The 15461-nt window shown below is 35.8% G+C and overlaps 1 protein-coding gene across 2 annotated transcripts in view; it reads right to left on the bottom strand.

Moving 5' to 3' along the window:
* Window positions 1–4232: 4232 nt before the first annotated feature.
* LOC109050527 (peroxisome proliferator-activated receptor alpha b) overlaps window positions 4233–15461 on the bottom strand; it is a 41483-nt gene continuing 30254 nt past the window's right edge. For both annotated transcript variants that reach the window (XM_042714987.1, XM_042714988.1), the window contains exons 5-8: window positions 11562–11761; window positions 6967–7176; window positions 6612–6855; window positions 4233–5073 (exon numbers count right to left, since the gene is read on the bottom strand). In XM_042714987.1, the coding sequence (XP_042570921.1) occupies window positions 4829–5073; window positions 6612–6855; window positions 6967–7176; window positions 11562–11761 (899 nt within the window). In that variant the 3' untranslated portion in view covers window positions 4233–4828. The remainder of the gene's footprint in view (window positions 5074–6611; window positions 6856–6966; window positions 7177–11561; window positions 11762–15461) is intronic.

The following is a 15461-nucleotide window of genomic DNA, read 5'->3' as shown; positions in this document are numbered from 1 at the left end:
TTACAAAGATGTCTTTTATTTTGAGACATGATATACATACATATTAAGCCCATGTACAGCAAAAACACCACTACTGAGGCCTTTTTGCAGAAGTATATTAATAATCAGCTTGTATAAAGTCACAGATCTGTATCAACCGACTTAAAATAAAACATTTATTAGAAATGACGCTGTCGGAGAGCTACAGGGACTAAAGGGGAAGACTGAGACAATTCCCTGATTCAGATTCCTTCTATATCAAAATACCAAACACTAGTTAGAAAAGCAAAGCTGCTGACAATCAAATATTTCATTTTAATCTGATAAAAAAGGAAAAAACAAACTCAATACTTTATGCATACATTTGCTCAATAAGATTCAATCTTGGGAGCATTGTGAAATTGACCAAGGATTATAATAATACATGATTTGATTTGAAACATTAACATTATAAACATAACTCTAAAGTGAGTTTCAATCATCCATGCCATAACACTTCTTACAGTTTCTTGCAATATCTTGATCTAAGGCACCGGAAGAGACGAATAAGAATTGCATACTACTTACTGTATACTGCAGAAATAGTATGCATACTACACATACCAGTGTGACTAAAGTCAAGGCTACTAACAAGCCAACAAGGCAGAGGATGAATTCAGTACATTCTGATGCGACACATTTACACTTCAAACCACACAAATGCAAGCATGTGAACTAATAGTTGGACACAGAAAAGAAATAATGTAAAAATGCAACATGCAAATGTATTTATTAATTTCTGAAAGTGACGGTATGAAGCAGGGAGTGCACATTACAACAGCGACGTCACAGGCAGCTGTTGGTGATCATATCATCAGTACCTCCATTCTTTACCTGAGACCTCAGTACAGTACAGCAGGGGAGGATCCCAAACACCCCGAGAGGATACAGCCTTCAAAAAATTATCTGAACGTGATTGGTCAACCTGGATCAGACTGTTCCAACATCCCGATTTATGGCAAAAATATGGAGGCTTGTTTCCGCCACAGAAAAAAATAATAATTTTATATATATATATATAAAGATAATTATGACTTTTTAATCCTGCAATTGACTTTTTTTCTCAGATTTCTGAGTTTTAAAATCTTTTAAAATCTTAAAATTAAAACCTTAAAATTGCGAGTTTATATCTTGCAATTCTGATGTTTTGAGTATATATCTTACAATTTTGACTTTTTGACTTTGCTAATTTGTACTGTTTTTTCTTTGAATTCTGTTTATATTTCGCATTCTGACTTTTTCTCATAATTCTGAATTTATATTCTCACAATTTCTGCCTTTTTTTTCTCAGAATTCAGAATTTGTATCTCACAGTTTATATATATTTTTTCCCTCTGAATTCTGGGTTTGCGAGTTAACCTCTTAACTGTCAAGCCCCCGCTTTGATAAAAAGAACATGGGTTCTCTACAGTAAAATATTTTAACAATATTTTGGAATCTAAAATTGCTTCAAAATCAAAGCCATGTGTCTATCTGAGTTATGTTGCAAATTTGAAGTTGACATCACAAAGTCGAGGTTCCTGTGAGATTTTGTTTAGGCGCCATACCAAAAACAGCCACTGGGTGGTACACAAACACCTCACTTTGATGCATATTCCTGTCACAAATTCATACATTTCTGTCACAATTAGTGACATTTTGAGTGTTTAAGCTTTCGAATGGTATTTTAAATTTAGGATGATTACTTAAATATGTAATAGGGGCAAAAACGCATAAAAAGGGTGCGAGCTAATTCTTTCAGAATTGTACCCTTTTTATTTTTCTATCCCATTACAGAAACAAGCTTGCATAAAAATAATCACTTACATCATATTAGTCAAGAGAAAACAATTAGGATGGAGTCCAAATGGACGATTCACTGTTAGTAAAACTCTTAATGAAATCTTCAGGATAACCAGGCGCTCCATTAATCTTTCTGTTTAGGGTGGAGATGCGCAGGTCCTCACGCTCAATTAAAAAGGAATGTGGAAAATATGACATGAATTCCCATGCAAATGTCGTTTGCTGACAAATCTTCCTCCATATTTACATTGCACTGCAAAAAACTCTTTAATTTCACAACATCTGCTATATATATATATTAATAAAGATACCTTTGCTTTAGTATAAAAAGACTAAATTTAAATCAACATAGTCATAATCTCGGTAGTGCATAATACCTAGATGCACACAATGTCTTTAGGTTTTAAAAGCATTTATTAAAAAGTCAAAGACGATGCCTTGATTAAGTGTCTGCTATTTACTGGGTTGCAAAGCTTAAGCTTTTCCAGTTACAAGCATAACTTTACAGTTTAAGTGCATCCCTTTGCAGGACAGTGGGTTCACGGATAAACCTGGATACATTGTTTAAATGTGACGCGAGACGTTCAGGTCGATGGTGATTTGCAGCACAATACGACCAAAAGACTTTAACGAGAAAATGCAAATGTTTTGCGTTTTCTCACAAAAGTATTACGTGCCCATGAAAAACTTTGCAGGCATTCGCAAAACTTCCGCGTTCTCTCGCAAAAGAACTGCATTCCCCCAAGGAACTTTGCGTTTGCTTGTAAAGCATTTGCTTTCCCCTTTGCAATGTTTTGCGAGCGGAAAACAATACTTTAACGAACAAATGCAAATGTTTTGCGAGTTAACGAACATTTTTGAGAGCGAATGCAATAATTTTGCAAGAGAACGCAAATGTTTTGCAAGCAAATGCAAAGATTTTTGGGGCAATTCAAAATTTTTAAGAGTGATCAAAAAGTTTCTTGTGTTGGAACGCAATACTTTTGCATTTTCTCACAAAAGTATTACGCGCCCACGAGAAACTTAGCAGACACTTGCAAAACTTTTGCGTTTTTCCGCAAAAGTACTGCATTCCCCCAATGAGCTTTGCGTTTGCTTGTAACTAATGTTTCGTGAATGAACGCAAAGTTTCTTGGGGGAACGCAATACTTTAACGAGCGAACGCAAATGTTTTGTGATTTTTGGGGCAATGCAAAAATTTTTAAGAGTGATTGCGAAGTTTCTTTGTTGGAACGCAATACTTTTGTGAACGAACAAAAATGTTTTCTGAGCAGACGCAACGTTTCATGGAGGAACGCAAACGTTTTGATCAAACTCAAAATTTCTCGAGTTAATTAATAATTAACAAACAAATCACCATGTTCCTTTAGGGGCTCCATATATATCCAGTTTGTAGTTTGATTTTAGAATGGCTCTTTACACAAACTAAAAATTAACAATCCAAAACATAAAACACCAAACTCCGAACTATTGAAAAATCAAAACTCGACACGAAACCAGAATGAAAAATCTCATGCGAGAGTCGCCGTGAAAACAAACTCGTTTTAACTTGAGTGCAATCTCATGCGAGAGTCGCAGTGAAAACATGCAAGCGCGATGGTTAAACGTCTGTATAATGCATGTTTATACAGAAGTGCATTCTGTGTGAACGGCCCCTTACGCAAGAACATTTTAATGTAGATAACTGCACACTTTACAAAAGCTGCTATGACACAGACATATTTTACACAATTAGCTTCTGTTTCTGGTTTATATAGGGAACAATGAGACGTGTGACGTCGAGACCAGGCACTGCGGTTCTGAGAAAATGACAAGAATAACTTCTGGAGAGACAGACAGACAAACGATGCGAAACCGATTCAGACAGGAAGGAAATTAAAGCAAGCTAAGCTCTGCATCTGCAGCATGTGAGCAGCTGTACATCGCAAATGCAACTCTGTGCAGTGATTTCTGATGCTCCCTTTAATTAACAACGGCCATGCAATACAACATGGGCTCTTTGAGAAATGTTACTGTCATTAAACCAAATTCACATGAGGAAGAACATGCAAGCTCTACACAGAATGATGCTCAAACCTCAAACTGCTTAAATCACCTGTATTCAGCTGCTTCACTGCATGTTAAACGTGCATCAAGAGTGTGGTTCGCTCAAATATTAATGCAATAGTGCATTTTCACTCAGTATAAATGCTGTAACAGACCTCATTTGTGGTTTACTTGCTCCTTCGGCGCTTTAAACAGTAGATTACTGTAAAACTGCACAACCTGGAGCGCTTGTGCTCTGTCAGAAGGCATAGGTCATGAGGTATTGATCTGCTTTGTATCTGAGCACTGCATTTTATAACTCGAAAACTGCAGTTACGGACCGAGCCTGTAATATTGGAGAAAAGAAACCTCTAAACATTTGCAAATGTTGAAATACGACGGCTGGAAAATGTTTGAGATGTATTATTCTGTATCATATTTTTGTTTCCCAAGAAAAAACATTGATTATGCGTTCATGACAATGTTAACCACGAAGAAAAAATCCCTGTAGGGGTACAAAACGATCAGTTTCACTAGTTACGGCAGGTCTGTGTGGAAGTCACTTGGGTGAAAACTGCAGTTTAAAGCGCACACTATGAAAAGTTACCGTCTCAATATATAAAAAAATCATATTGCTGTATGAATTTAGGGTTTCTATTCACAGTTTCAGGCCCAAGAGACCAGTTAGTGTTTATAAAATATCACCCCCCCACCAAAAAAGAGATCCTAAACCCACAGGATGCATTTTAATTGGCATTGTCTTGTTTTTCTCTTAAAACCAATAACCGCAGAAACCATTGTTTAACTCAGCGGTTATGAAGAGCCCTGATGTTCCTGGTGTTTTCATCCAGAAATCCCAGAAATAGTGGTTCACGTGTCGCCCCTTATAAAAGATCACAGTGTAGCTGTGGAGGGGACTTGTTTTGAGGGCCCCTGAGAGAAACGTCTCTCTCCGAGCGAGTCTTTTTCTAGAAATCAACCAGACGAATGAGCCAAAGCCGACTCAGTACATGTCTCTGTAAATCTCCTGCAGTAAGGGATGCAGCGAAGTGTCTTCGGTCTTCTTGATTTCCTGCACTAACTGAGCGTGCTCCGTCACCAGCTGACGCAGGTCCACTAGTTTCTGGAGGACTTTAGGGAAGAGGAAACCGTTGTCGGGATGGTTGCTCGTGAGGTGCAGATGAAGCACGTTTACGATGCTCTCCTGCATTCGCTCGATGTGCGGGACGTTCACCAGGCCTGGACGATCTGGGAGACGAGACCGGGAAGAGCATGAGGTGAAAATAAATCACTGGCAAGCAAATACTGGTCTTTTCTTTTTAATACTTGTAAGAGTTCATTAAAATTAATAAAATGTTCTACAACACAGGAGTTTTCAATGCACAGATCCATCTTGCAATTGCACTCCTGTACTAGTGTAAGTTCAAGCCTATATTAATTTATAAAAGTAAAAACTTTAAAAAAAAAAAAAATTGAAAAATAAAAATCGAATAATACATGAGATATTTTTATTTTTAAATATATAAATTATGTATATATATATATATATATATATAGAAATTTATATATAAATAAAAAATAGAATTGAAAATCTAAATCTTAATATTTTAAATATTACATATATATATATATATATATATATATATATATATATATAAAAATAAAAAAAATATATATAACAAAAATATAATCATATATATGTGCATGAATACATGAATTAAATATAATATATATCATTAAAAATATATATAATAAAATAATTTAAAAAACATTTCATAAAATATCTTAATATTATATATAATAATAATAATCCATATATATATATATATGAGTGTAGAAATGTAAAAAATATATAATAGAATTTAAAAATAAAAATATAATTTAAAACATTAATAAAAGTATATATATATATATATATATATATATGTATATATGGGACAAAGACATTAAGATGTCCGCATCAAAAGGTATTTACAAAAGTGATTTTGTAAATGTAAGTAAAGTACTTTTAAGGTTTCAAATAAGTTTTTGGAGAATAAAATGTCAAAATTTGGTTGAAATAATGTTACATTGTCATTCAGTGTAACACAATATTTATGCAAAAATTCAAACAACATGCTTATTCTGACATGTACATATTAAAATATCGAAAAGAATAATGGAGCATACTAAATTTGATTGTGTTTTAAATTAGTAAAAAATTCTTACTGACAAATGGGCAAAACCTAGGATAGTGGCAAATGTTAAAAAATGTAAAATTACAACTCATTAGTATTTGTGGTGAAGGTAATTAGTCTTTAATGTGTCATAAATAGATTTTTGTTGTAAATATGCCTGACGAGATTGTTACACTTAAGGACATTTTAAACTGGGTGTCTTCTTCTGTAAATCAGGGGAAAATGTATGATATTTATTTTTTGCTCAGAAAAACAAAAACAAAATTGCAATTAAATAAAACAGAAAACTTTTTGCATTTTTGGGGGGAAACCCTACAACAGTTTTAAAGCAGTATTAACACTTTTTTTTTTTATGCTTAAACACTTTTTCGTCTTTGACCCATATATGTATGTGTATATCTCCTATATATTAATATATATATATATATATATATATATATATAGTATATAATATATATATATATATATATATATATATTATATAACCAATACATAAATAAATTAACTAACTATAATATATATCACTAAAAAATATATATAATAAAACAAAAATATAATAGTATTTATTTTTCTATTTATAATAGTATAATAACAATATTATATATGCACCTCCACAGCAGATGATGGCAGCGACAAACAGTGCGAGGTCACTATCGTCCAGTTCGAGGGAGTTGAACTTCATGGCAAACTGAAACTTGGGCTCCATCATTTCACTGAACGGCCGCCGCAAGCTCTTCAGAAACTCTCTGGTGATGAAGCCGCTGCCGTACGCCACCAGCAGACCGTCTTTATTCATGCACGACGCCAGCATGGCGAAGAGCGCCTCATGGACGCCGTACTTTAATAAAGTCACCTGTCCCAGAAAACAGACTGCGTTCAATGAAGATATGTGCATATCTGAAGATCTTCATGTTCATAGAGCTCGAGGTGTTTACAGGACGTGATGCTCGGATCTGGCACTAACCTGGTCATTTAAATCCAGGTTTGAGAAGCCTGGCACGGACTTGGCGAATTCAGTCAGCTCGGTCACCGTCTCGACAGAAGTGCACTGACAGCAGTGAAATATTCGAACCTCAGCGTCTTTATTCAGCAGAGCTCCAGAAGAGCCTACCATCTTGGCCACGAGAGTCTGTTCGGCCAACTGCAGCGTCTCCATGTCGTGGATGACAAAAGGCTACAACACCATGAGAATGAAGCATGAAGATCATATTAAGAATAAACTGCTGTATAGTGGTTGATACAGGTTTTTCAATGGCAGATGACAATATCTAGAGTACTGGATGGCAGGTGGGCAAAATAAAAATAGATAAATAAATTAAATTAAATGTACAAAAATACAAAAAATAAATAAATAAAAAGAGAGACAAGCCCTTATAGCAGTTCTCCTCAACTTCCTATTTCAATGATCTGAAAAATAAAAATTCTATAAAATTAATAAAATAAAAATAAGTTTAATCAAGTATGCATATGTAAAATACTAAAAAATTAATTATAAAAATAAAAAATAAACAAAAAAATTATTATTATTATTATTATTTTGTGTTTGTGCATATATTCAAATAATTTTAATTATTATTATTATTATTATTATTTTGTGTTTGTGCATATATTCAAATAATTTTATTAAGTTATTTAAAGCACAATAGCTAAATATAAAAATAATAATAATTAAAAATCAATAAATAAATATCTAAAAAAAAATATTTTACAAATATATTATTTAAAAGATACACAAAATATGTGTGTGTGTATATATGGACTTAAATGTATATATATATATATATATATATATATATATATATATTATATATATCTATACACACACACATATTTTACAATATATTATACAATATATTATTTAAAATATATGTATATGTGAAGAATAAGTTCAAGACAGTATTCAAGTACACACCCAATAAAAAATAAGTAATAAAAATAAAAAACAGAATAAAAATTATTATTATTATTATTATTTTGTTTGTGTGCATATATCCAAATAATTTTAACAGTAATTTAAAGCACAACAGCTAAATGTAAAAAAAACAATATTTAACAAATATATTATTTAAAAGATATATAAAAGATGTATATATATATATATATACATAATATTTTAAAATATATTTTATTAAAATATATGTGGAGAATAAGTTAAAGAATATATATATATATATATATGTAAAATAGTAGTAATAAGTAATAAAATAGAAAACAGAATAAAAAGTGAATAAAAGTAATAGTAATAAAATAAATTGTTATTATTATATTATGTGTATAAGCATATGTAACAGATCCATCTTCCAAAAGACATGTCACACAGGACGATACATTACAAAACCCTCGACCCGAAACAGTTCAGATGACGGCATTTGTTTCAAACGTTGCTAAAACTCGCCTCCATAACAGAGGTCAGCACGACCCCCCGAGAGGCTGGACTGCGGGCCGTGAGAGAACAAGCGCACTGTGAGAGATGAAAGCCTGGTCTTAATTCAGCTGCGCTCACTCCCAACAGCTGGGCCGTGTCCCGTAGAGCTCAGGCCCAAGAGCACAGCCAACAATCAAGCTAGTGTTACAGATGCATGAGGGGAAACACGTCTGAGGTGGAAGCCACACACACCCAGTCAGGACACACTCCACCACACCCCCGTCCCATGAGCCCCGTGTCATATCAAGCTTCTCTAATCAAGAGTTCTGCTTTATTGATGGCCTTTGTGCTTTATAAGAAGGCGTAGAGCCACATGAACATGGTGGAGAAAACGGAAAAGTGTAAATAAAAATAAAATGTTATATATTTTCTTTCTCTTTAGACTTTTATAACAATGTGGTACAAGGTAATCCTATTTAAATCAATGTGATAAAGGAGTTAGGCCCGAAGTAATCAAAAAGTACTCTGATTATATTATCTAAAAGGTGTATTGTAATGGATTACGTTACTAACTACAATTTTTGTCATGGAATCTGCGATCAATAATGGACTACAATTTGCTAGGGCGTTGCTAAGGTGATTCGAACGGTTGCTAGGTCATTACTATGATCTGTGTGGTTGCTAAGTCATTGCTATGTGGTTCCAAAGATTTTAGGGGTTGTTGCTAGGGTGTTGCTATGGGGTTCTAAGTGGTTACTAGGGCGTTGCTAAGCTGTTCTGACCGGTTGCTAGGTTATTGCTATGTGGTTCTAAAGGTGTTAGGGTTGTTACTAGGGCATTTTCTAATGTTTTCTTAATTGTTGTTGCTAGGGTGTTTCTAAGGTGCTCTGAATGGTTGCTAGGTCATTGATATGATCTGTGGTTGCTAAGTCATTGCTATGTGGTTCCAAAGATTTTAGGGGTTGTTGCTATGGGGTTCTAAGTGTTACTAGGGTGTTGCTATAAGCTGTTCTGACTGGTTGCTAGGTTTGTTTGTCTATGTGGTTGCAAAAGGTGTTAGGGTTGTTCCTAGGGCATTGCTAATGTTTTCTTAATTGTTGTTGCTATGGTGTTTCTAAGGTGCTCTGAATGGTTGCTAGGTCATTGATATGATCTGTGGTTGCTAAGTCAGATGATGCTATGTGGTTCCAAAGATTTATAGGGGTTGTTGCTATGGGGTTTCTAAGTGGTTACTAGGGGTGTTGCTAAGCTGTTCTGACTGGTTGCTAGGCGTTTGTTGTTATGTGGTTGCAAAGGTGTTTAGGGTTTGTTCCTAGGGCATTTTTCTAATGTTTTCTTAATTGTGTGTTGCTAGGGTGTTTCTAAGGTGCTCTGAATGTTTGCTAGGTCCATTGATATGATCTGTGGTTGCTAAGGCATTGCTATGTGGTTCCAAAGATTTTAGGGGTTGTTGCTATGGGGTGTCTAAGTGGTTACTAGGGGTGGTTGCTAAGCTGGTTCTGACTGGTTGGGGCTAGGTTGTTGCTATGTGGTTGCAAAAGGTGTTAGGGTTGTTCCTAGGCATTGCTAATGTTTCTTAATTTGTTGTTGCTATGGTGTTTCTAAGGTGCTCTGAATGGTTGCTAGGGTCATTGATATGATCTGTGGTTGCTAAGTCATTGCTATGTGGTTCCAAAGATTTTAGGGGTTGTTGCTATGGGGTTCTAAGTGGTTACTAGGGTGTTGCTAAGCTGTTCTGACTGGTTGCTAGGTTGTTGCTATGTGGTTGCAAAGGTGTTAGGGTTGTTCCTAGGGCATTTTCTAATGTTTTCTTATCTGGTGAGTGGTCGTGCAATTGTTTGTTGCTAGGGGTGTTTCTAAGGTGCTCTGGAATGGTTGCTAGGTCATTGATATGATCTGTGGTTGCTAAGTCATTGCTATGTGGTTCCAAGATTTTAGGGGTTGTTGCTATGGGTTTCTAAGATGTTACTAGGGTGGTGTCTAAGCTGTTCTGACTGTTGCTAGGTTTTTGCTATGTGGTTGCAAAGGTGTTAGGGTTGTTCCTAGGGCATTGCTAATGTTTTCTTAATTGTTGTTGCTATGGTGTTTCTAAGGTGCTCTGAATGGTTGCTAGGTCATTGATATGATCTGTGATTGCTAAGTCATTGCTATGTGGTTCCAAAGATTTTAGGGGTTGTTGCTATGGGGTTCTAAGTGGTTACTAGGGTGTTGCTAAGCTGTTCTGACTGGTTGCTAGGTTGTTGCTATGTGGTTGCAAAGGTGTTAGGGTTGTTCCTAGGGCAACATGGGCTAATGTTTTGCTTAATTGTTGTTGCTAGGGTGTTTCGTAAGGTGCTCTGAATGGTTGCTAGGTTCATTGATATGATCTGTGGTTGCTAAGTCATTGCTATGTGGTTCCAAAGATTTTAGGGGTTGTTGCTATGGGGTTCTAAGTGGTTACTAGGGTGTTTGCTAAGCTGTTCTGACTTGTTGCTAGGTTGTTGCTATGTGGGTTGCAAAGGTGTTAGGGTTGTTGCTAGGGGCATTGCTAAGTTTTTCTAATTGTTGTTCCTAGGGTGTTTCTAAGGTGCTCTGAATGGTTGCTAGGTCATTGATATGATCTGTGGTTGCTAAGTCATTTCATATGTGGTTCCAAAGATTTTAGGGGTTGTTGCTATGGGGTTCTAAGTGGTTACTAGGGTGTTGCTAAGCTGTTCTGACTGGTTGCTAGGTTGTTGCTATGTGGTTGCAAAGGTGTTAGGGTTGTTCCTAGGGCATTGCTAATGTTTTCTTAATTGTTGTTGCTAGGGTGTTTCTAAGGTGCTCTGAATGGTTGCTAGGTCATTGATATGTAGTTGCAAAGGTATTCTGAGTTGCTAGGGCATTGTTAACGCGTACTAGGTAACTGCAATGTGGCTGCAAAGGTTTTTTGGTTGTTAGGACAATACTAAGGTGTTCTGGGGTGCATTTCCCAAAACCATAGTTTCTAACTAAGTTAGCAACTCTGTTGGTTGCAATGCAATTTCCCATTTCCCAACAGGTTAGCAACTATGGTTTTGGGAAATGCACCCCTGAATGGTTTCTAGGTAATTGCTATGTGCTTGCAAAGGTGTTCTGAGTTGTTGCTAGAATTACTTAAAGACAGACGAAAAAAAGATCCAGAAAAAGATGCACATCGGCTATAATGAATGAAGCACATGGCTGGATGCTCTTACTGGTGTGCTTGTCTTGCCCGTCAGGATGGTCCGTGCTTTGGATTTGTTCATGTTGAAGTTTTTCAGGTAGGCCTCGTAGATCTGCTTGGCCAGGGTTTTCTGATCGGCCAGCTGTGGGTCCTCGATCTCTCGTTCTCCAGTTAGGATTTCCACCTTCAACCTCAGCTTCTCCGACTGTGGCATTCGCCCAAAGCGGATGGCTGTTTGTGGGATAGAAACAAGAACTTCAACTGAAACGAACGTCCCATGTAAGACTGCCCACCCAACAGTCGACTAAATGTTAGTTGACGAGAAGAGGCTTAAGGCCTGTCTATACTTCACTTTTCGAATTCAGTTCCACCTCCAAGTATACGAAGTATACTTTGGGCTTTAGTCGACTTAAATTTTATTAATCAGTTAGTCGCAGAAATAATAGGTCCGTGTTCGTGACGGACAGATCGTTAACGGCAGGTCCTTGATGTAATTACAGTATATTGGGCAGAATACCCAAATGTTCCCCTGTCATTCATAAACCTCAAATATGGCTTATCATTTAAAAGTGTAGCAAGTAGTATCAACTTTAGATAAATGTGCGCTATTAGGTGCATATCCAAGTGTTTGTGCCGAGTGTTTGCACTCTTACTGCAGGACACGGAGGCGTCGATGCCATTACTGCACAATGTTTTCAGATAACAGCGGAAACAACTTAAAATACGCCGTCATTTTTGCTCGAGCAGGTAAGAGTAATACATCATTTGAAACTGTAACGCGTCTACTTTTATTTGTGTGCACTCACCATATCATCAAAACGTGCTTTTGTAAAATAAAGAAAACAAACTGGAAGCACTTTCTGCCATCTCTGAGCACCAGCGGCGTCACAAAAACGAACAGACTCTCAGTACACTGGCTACTCGCTTCAAAGATGTTAGAAATATATCTATAGAAAGCTTGAAATGTCTACTTTGAAATACTCTCTGATTATGTAATCCGTATTAAAGGTGCATTTCGACCTAAAGGCGAGTCTGCTACGGAGATGGCGAGTCAGCATCGTCAACCTCCTTCAAAACACTGTTTTATTAATGAATAAATATCTCCTTGCTGTTTTTGCAACGCATTCATAGTCATTACTAGGGTTGTCAAAAGTACAAACTTCCAAACTGAAATTAAAAAATGTGACGATGCCAGCATTTCCCGCTAGCAACTTGAGCGCTGTTGAGCGGATTCTTATGTCTGTTAAGCACATCTGCATGTGTTAATGTTAATGCACAATAGGCTATAGTCTACATCAAAGGCCCCCCAAGTTTATATTTAAGTAATTAAATTAATATAAACCTGCAATTAGTCGACTAGTGGCTTTAAAGAATGACTTTCAGTTGACTAGAAAAACACTTTAATCAGGGGCAGCCCTACGTATAATGCTGCCTTTGTAGGAAGCTCTCTATATTTTGGAACAAAACCAATATCTGACTTGCCTCTTGTGAAGCTTCTCCAGCGATATGCGGATAAATTTTGACGTGATCATTTGTGGTTAGTTCTTGACAGCCTTCCAAGAGTTCAAATCACATAAAAGTTAAAACTACTAGCCCTACTGCTGTGAGACTTGCTTGGCATGACGTTCAACATGCTTTTCTTCAATATCTCTATTGTTGTTGTGGATAACATAAAAGTGGACTGTAAGTTGTGTCTGTAAACCTTTACTCTGCTGATTCTCTTGCAAAACAACCTCATGCGCTGCTGATCACAGATGATTAATATTTGCTGAAATCCAAGGCCACTATTTACACATTTTGTCAGATCAGGATGTCTGGTGCTTTAGAAACTTGCCCAGAGGAATTGAGTAACACTGGACTGTGTTCAAATGAATTTCATGGTTTCACAGGACAGAGAGAGCAGCGGTGGGCATTATGGTGTTGAACACTGTTTCAGCATTTCAAAAGCTAGATTTATTTAAAACAAAACCGGCAAAAGTTTTGAAGTGGAGACATTAAACTATTCAGAGAATGGAATGGCAAAAAAAACTATTTATTTTGTCAACATGTTTCGGCTCACAGGCCTTCATCAAGGCTTCCGAATACAAAGAAACTCATTTTAAATCAAACTTTTTTCAATTCCATTCTCTGAATAGTTTGATTTCTCCACTTCACAAGTGTTGCTGGTTTTGTTTTAAAAAAAATACATATGATTTCTCCTTCCATGCACCTTGTTGATTGTGTGAAGCTGCACCAGAATAAATATATTACATATCAGAAATTATATTTAGCCTGTGGTGCTCATGCAAAACTAGCTTTTATGATGCTAAAGTGTTGCTCCAAATGGTTTTAACATTTTATGCTGTTGCTAGTGTGCTAGTGTGGTTTACAGTTTTTGCTGTCAGTAGTATATGATGCATGCAAATGTGGATATCTTTAAAACATGAATGTAATCCTAATGCAGATGCCACAATCCCCAACAGCTTACAGTCCCGGCCTGTAAACCTCCATTGCATGACACACAAACGCATATTCCTTATTAATTAGTGCACCTATATTTGTTTCTTGTATCAGGATTTTTTTTATAAATATAAGGTTCAAAAGAACATTTAGTTGAAGTAGAAATTTCTGTAACATTAGAAATGACTTTGCTGTCACTGTTGATCAAATTAATGCATCCTTGTTGACTAAAAGCATGATATATATATATTTTTCCAACAGGATGAAGGGAGTGGCGAAGATCGCTGGTTTTAACTTTCACTAGGATGAGTAAGTCTGAAGAGGATGCCTATTCTAAAGCAGTATGTATGCTTATATCAGCTTACGATGTGTGTGTCATGCTGAAAGATAAACTGCTTTAATAAAGACAAGAATGGAACTAATCTGTTTATTTAGTAACAAGTCTCTTTTCCAACACAAATTACAGAGACTATTTCCATCAAAGGGACCAAAGAGATTGTAAAATGCTAATTTTAGCAGCGATCCCACATCACTGTGAGGAATGGTGTGTGTTTTCAAGAGTCCACGGTTCGGGTTACGGACTTTGACCATAGCACGACTTCAGCACATGCCTTCGCTGATCATAAAGCCTGTGAAAGATGCACGGTTCAGCAGGGCTGGATGTGTGAGCGGGCCTCATAAAAGATGACCTTTGACTCCAGACTGAAAACAACGGAGAGGCCATCGCAGGAAGTCAATGCACTGATATCTCAAGGACAAAACAACCAATCGCTCTCATGTTAGATCATTAAGTCAAAGATTATCCGCACTACACCATCAAGTACATTAAAGGAAGATTGTTTAAAGGAACGGTTCACCTCAAAATTGATTTCTCACCATTTACTCATCTTGTGTTGTTCTAGACCCATATGCTGTTATATTTTTAGTGGAACACAATATATGTAAATATATTTTCAGTCTCTGAATTCAGCTTTTCTATTTAATAAGCTAATGGTGACAACGTGTTGTCAAACTACAAACCTGACGAAACACCATAAAAGTAGTTCACACTACTAATGCACTATATTTCAAGACATCTAATGCTATTTTTCTTTTTTTTTCTTTTTGTGAGGAACAGACTGAAATTTAAACCATGCATTATTTTGCAATTCCTCAAAAAGTTGTTCAGATGGCAGTATTTATTCTGAACCTTGCCACAACACTTGAAGAACTTAGCCCTAATTGAACGGTAATTTAAATAATGCTTTAAATGCCATTTAATAAAATTCCATGGATAAACGCATGCATTCGGATGGCATTTAATTCATGGTAAAATTTCTGTTATTGCTTAGATAAATTATTAAGTTCATATTAAATTTAATAGGAAATACTATCCTATTTATTATTTATTTAAATATCGCATTTATAGTTTAAATGGTTTTCTGTTTTGTATTTTATCTCTCAAAATTTTCGTTTTAAAAATGTGGAAAATACATGAATAAGTTAGTGCAAA

The sequence above is a fragment of the Cyprinus carpio genome, chromosome A25 (genome assembly GCF_018340385.1).
Source record: "Cyprinus carpio isolate SPL01 chromosome A25, ASM1834038v1, whole genome shotgun sequence".
Lineage (NCBI taxonomy): Eukaryota > Metazoa > Chordata > Actinopteri > Cypriniformes > Cyprinidae > Cyprinus > Cyprinus carpio.
The sequence above is the reverse complement of the archived record's forward strand: the minus strand, read 5'-3'. Positions and strand labels throughout refer to the sequence as shown.